General features: G+C 55.4%; 1 protein-coding gene across 1 annotated transcript in view; it reads left to right on the top strand.

Annotated features, from left to right (window-relative positions):
* The window catches only part of LOC121341370 (spectrin beta chain, non-erythrocytic 4-like), a gene marked incomplete at its 5' end in the record, with an annotated part of 17,157 nt that extends 13,276 nt beyond the window's left edge, over positions 1–3,881 (top strand). Inside the window, 4 exon segments of the mRNA XM_041414821.1 lie at positions 1–123; positions 1,449–1,622; positions 2,828–2,870; positions 3,735–3,881. The exon segment at positions 1–123 is cut by the window's left edge and continues 25 nt beyond it. Of these exon segments, the coding sequence (XP_041270755.1) occupies positions 1–123; positions 1,449–1,622; positions 2,828–2,870; positions 3,735–3,881 (487 nt within the window).
* Between the last annotated feature and the right edge of the window lie 1,303 nt (positions 3,882–5,184).

The following is a 5,184-nucleotide window of genomic DNA, read 5'->3' on the forward strand; positions in this document are numbered from 1 at the left end:
GTCGGCGCCGGCGCAGGGCAGCGCGCCCCCGCCGCCGCCGCCACCCGCCCACACGGTGACGCACGAGGGGTTCCTGCTGCGCAAGCACGAGCTCGACGGCGCCGGCAAGAAGGCGTCCAACAGGTCTGGGGGGATCGTGGCGATGGGGGTTCTCCAAGGGGTGGGGTTCATCAAGAGTTGGGGGTTCTCCATAGGTTGGGGTTCATCAATGGTCCACCAGAATTTGGGATTCTCCATGGGTTGGGGTTCATCAATGGTCCACAAGAATTTGGGGGTTCGGCAAGTTTTGGGGTCCATCAAGACTTGGGAGTTGTCCAAGGGCTGAGGTTCATCAATGGAAGAGGTTCATCAAGACTTGGGGGTTCTCCAAGGGTTGGGGTTCATCAAGAGTTTGGGGTTCTCCAAGGGTTGGGGTTCATCAGTGGTCCACCAGAATTTGGGGATTTGGCAAGAGTTGGGGGTTCTCCATGTGTTGGCATTCCTCAAGAGTTGGGGGTTCTCCAAGGGTTGGGGTTCATCAATGGAAGAGGTTCGTAAAGAGTTGGGATTCATCAATGGTCCACCAGAATTTGGGGGTTCGGCAAGGTTTGGGGTCCATCAAGACTTGGGGGTTCTCCAAGGGTTGAGGTTCATCAATGGAAGGGGTTCATCAAAAGTTGAGGGTTTTCCAAGTGTTGAGGTTCATCGATGGAAGGGGTTCATCAAGACTTGGGGGTTCTCCACAGGTTCAGGTTCACCAGAATTTGGGGGTTCTCCAAATGTTTGGGTTCATCAGTGGAAGGGGTTCATCAATGGTCCACCAGAATTTGGGGGTTCATTGAGGGTTGGGAGTTCTCCAAGGGTTGGGGTTCACCAAGAGTTGGGAGTTCTCCAAATGTTGGGGTTCATCAGTGGAAGGGGTTCACAAAGATTTGGGGCTTCTCCAAGGGTTGAGGTTCCCCAAAGGTTGGATCTCCTCGAGGGTTGGGGGGACACCAGTGGAGGGAGTTCTGCAAGGGCTGGGTTGGGTTCCTCCATGGAGGGGGTTCCCCAAGGGTTGAGGGTTCACCAGTGGTTGGGGTTCACCAAGGACTGGGGTCCATCCGTGGAGAAGATCCACAGAATTTGGGGGCTCACCAAGACTTGGAATCCCCCAAAATTTGGGGATTCACCACCGCTCGGAGGGTCCATCAATGAAGGGCTCCACCCAGGCTTGGGGGTCCATCAATGATGGTGTTCACCAAGGGCTGGGGGTTCTCCAAGGGTTTGGTGCCCATCTCTGGAGACAACCCACCAGAATTTGGGGTTCCACCACAACTTGGGGCTCCCCAATGAAAGAGATTGACCAAAAATCTGAGAATCCACCAAAGACGAGAACGTTCATCAACCAATCCACCAAAATCTGGGGGTCCACCAAAACTCGCTTTTCCCCAAAACCTGGTGGTGACCCCACGTCCCGCCGCGAGCAGGTCCTGGGTGAACCTCTACTGCGTCCTGGCCAAGGGCGACCTGGGCTTCTACAAGGACGCCAAAGGCCCCGCGTCCGGCGCCACCCACGGCGGGGAGCCGCTGCTCAGCCTGCACCGCGCCGCCAGCGAGGTGGCCAGCGACTACAAGAAGAAGAAGAACGTCTTCAAGCTCAAGTGAGTTTTGGGCTTGGTCGGTTTTGGGGTCTCTGATGTCGCCTTTAGGGTTCCTGCCACTTTTTGGGGTCTCTGAGGTAGGTTTTTGGGGTGTCTGATGTAATTTTTGGGGTCTCGTGTTGATTTGGGTGGCTCTGATGGCATTTTTTGGGTGTCTGATGTCATGTTTGGGGTCTCGTGTTGATTTTTGGTGGCCCTGATGGCACTTTTGGGGTCTCATTTTGATTTGGGTGGGTCTGATGTCACTTTTGGGGTCTCTGATGGCATTTTTGGGGTCTCATGTTGATTTGGGTGGCCCTGATGGCACTTTTGGGGTCTCCAGTTGACTTGAGTGGGTCTGATGTCACTTCTGGGGTCTCTGATGTCACTTTTGGGGTCTCTGATGGCATTTTTTGGGTCTCAAGTTGATTTGGGGTCTCTGATGTCACTTTTGGAGTCTCTGATGGCATTTTTGGGGTCTCTGATGGCATTTTTGGGGTCTCTGATGGCATTTTTGGGGTCTCATGTTGATTTTTGGTGGCCCTGATGGCACTTTTGGGGTCTCTGATGCCACTTTTGGGGTCTCTGATGGCATTTTTGGGGTCTCTGATGGCATTTTTTGGGTCTCATGTTGATTTTGGTGGCCCTGATGGCACTTTTGGGGTCTCCAGTTGATTTGGGTGAGTCTGATGCCACTTTGGTGTCTCTGATGTCACTTTTGGAGTCTCTTGTTGATTTGGGTGGCCCTGATGGCACTTTTGGGGTCTCCAGTTGACTTGAGTGGGTCTGATGTCACTTCTGGGGTCTCTGATGTCACTTTTGGAGTCTCTGATGGCATTTTTGGGGTCTCTGATGGCATTTTTGGGGTCTCTGATGGCATTTTTGGGGTCTCATGTTGATTTTTGGTGGCCCTGATGGCACTTTTGGGGTCTCTGATGCCACTTTTGGGGTCTCTGATGGCATTTTTGGGGTCTCTGATGGCATTTTTTGGGTCTCATGTTGATTTTGGTGGCCCTGATGGCACTTTTGGGGTCTCCAGTTGATTTGGGTGAGTCTGATGCCACTTTGGTGTCTCTGATGTCACTTTTGGAGTCTCATGTTGATTTGGGTGGCCCTGATGGCACTTTTGGGGTCTCTGACACCATTTTTGGGGTCTCCTGTTGACTTGGGTGGCTCTGACGCCCCAAAGTCCATGGGGACGTGGTGACAATGTCCTGGTTTTGTAGGACCGGCGATGGGAGCGAGTTCCTGCTGCAGGCCAAGGATGAGGTGCGGCTTTGGGGGGTCTGATGGGGGTTTTGGGGGGGTCTCACGGTGGTTTTGTGGGTTCTTTGTAGGGTCTGATGGAGGTTTTGGAGTGTCTGATGGTGATTTTGGGGTGTCTCAGGCGGGTTTTGGGTCTCATTTGGGTTTTGGGGTTTTGGGTTAGTGATTTTGTTGATGGAGGTTTTGGAGTGTCTCATGGTGATTTTGGGGTGTCTCATGCAGGTTTTGGGTCTCATTTGGGTTTTGGGGTTTTGGGTTAGTGATTTTGGGGTGTCTCATGGTGGTTTTGGGTCACATTTGGGTTTTGGGGTGTCTCATGGTGGTTTTGGGGTATTGGGTTAATGATTTGGGGGTGTCTCATGGTGGCTTTGGGTTGTCTCATGGTGGTCTTGGGGGTCTCATGGTGCTTTTAGGGTATCAGATGGTGGGGTTGGGGGATCTTGTGGTGTTTTTGGGGGCTCTTATGGTGATTTGGGTGGTTCTGATCTCATGTTGATTTTGATGGGTCCCTAACCCCATTTTTGGTGTCCCTAACCCCATTTTCGATGTCCCTGACCCCATTTTTGGTATTGCTAACCCCATTTTCGATGTCGCTGACCCCGTTTTCAGGGTCCCTAACCCCATTTTTGGTGTTACTAACCCCATTTTTGATGTCGCTGATCCCATTTTTAGGGTGTCTGACCGCATTTTTGGTGTCCCTGACCCCATGTTTGGTGTCCCTAACCCCATTTTCGATGTCCCTAACCCCATTTTCAGGGTGTCTGACCCCATTTTTGGTACTGCTAACCCCATTTTCGATGTCGCTGACCCCGTTTTTGGGGTCCCTAACCCCATTTTTGGGGTGTCTGACCCCTCTCTGCCCTCCAGGAGGACATGCAGGGCTGGCTGCGGGCGCTGGCCGCCAGCGCTCAGGAGCACGCCGAGCTGGCCCGGTGGCAACAAGGCCTCCTCACCACCTCCTCCACCGACGAGGGGCTCCCCCGGCGCGACCCCGACCGGCCCCGGCGGAAGTGACCCCCCCGAACCCCCACTTTGGGGTCCCGGCCCCCCAAAAAACCCAAATTTTGGGGTCCTGGCCCCCCCAAAATACCTGAGTTTTGGGGTCCCACCCTCTCCACGAGTCTTGGGTTTGGGGTCCCGAGCCCCGATTTTGGGGTTCAGGCCGCCCCAAACTCTAATTTGGGGGTCCCAGCCCTCCCCCCCCCCAACCTCGGTTTTGGGCCTGGCCCACCCCAAAACCTCAATTTTGGGGTCCTGGTCCCCCCAAACTCTGAGTTTGGAGTCCTGGCCTGCACAAAACCTCAATTTTGGGGTCCTGGTTCCCCCAAAACCCAAATTTTGGGGTCCTGGCTCCCCCTTTCCCCCAGCACAAGCCATAGAAAGCCGGGGGGGCCCCAGCGCCGCCGTTGTACAAATGTAATAAAGCACCTGCTGCACCCCAAAACTGGCCTGGGGGATTCTGAGGAGTCCGGGGGGGAAGGATGGGACATCCTGGGTGGGTTTTGGGGTGTCCTGGGGGAATCTGGGGAGTCCTGGAGGGGGTTGAAGAAGACAAGGAGCAAATAGGGGAGTCCTGGAGGTAAGTTGGGATGCCCAGGGTGAATTTTGGGGAGACCAGGGGGAGTTTGGGGCATCCTCCAAGTGGGGTTGGGTTGTACTGGGGGATTTCGAGGAGTTCAGGGAGGATTTGAGGAGAACCTGGGGGGCCTTGGGGGATTCCTGGTGGGGATTTGGGGGAATCATTCAGGGTTTGGGGGTGTCCTGGGGGAGGTCTGCAGTGTCCGGGGAAATTTCAGGGAGCCCTGGGGAGAATTGGGGCTTCCCTCCCTGGACTTCAGGAGGAATGGAAGAGGAGCAGAGAGAGAGGAGGAGAAGGAGGAGGGGTTAGGGATGAGGAGGAGAGAGGGAAGAGGAGGGATGGAAGAGCAGGAGGTGGGGATAAAAGAGAGGAGAAGGAGGCGGGGGGTGGCAGAGGAGGAGCGGAGGAAGAGGAAGAGGAGGGCCAAAGGCGGGTGAAGGCTGAGGCGAGGGAAGCACGCGGCCGAGCCCTCCCTGCATTCGCAGCCCCCACCTGTGGGATCATCGCCCCCATCGCGCAGGTGAGCGGGGAGGGGGAGCTCGGCCCAGATATCCCGGGGGGTCCCTGGGTTGGGTTTTTTTGGGGGCATGTTTGGAGAATGAAGAAGCGCAAGGCTGAGCGGAAAAGGCCCCTTGGGGGGACATCGGGGGTGGCGGTGGCGGCTGCCGGCAGAGGCAGCCTGGAGGAGCAGAGCCCTGTGTCGCTGATCAAGCACCAGAGGATCCACACTGGGGAGAG

The sequence above is a fragment of the Onychostruthus taczanowskii genome, unplaced genomic scaffold (genome assembly GCF_017590055.1).
Source record: "Onychostruthus taczanowskii isolate IOZ18803 unplaced genomic scaffold, ASM1759005v1 scaffold477, whole genome shotgun sequence".
NCBI classification, from domain to species: Eukaryota; Metazoa; Chordata; class Aves; order Passeriformes; family Passeridae; genus Onychostruthus; species Onychostruthus taczanowskii.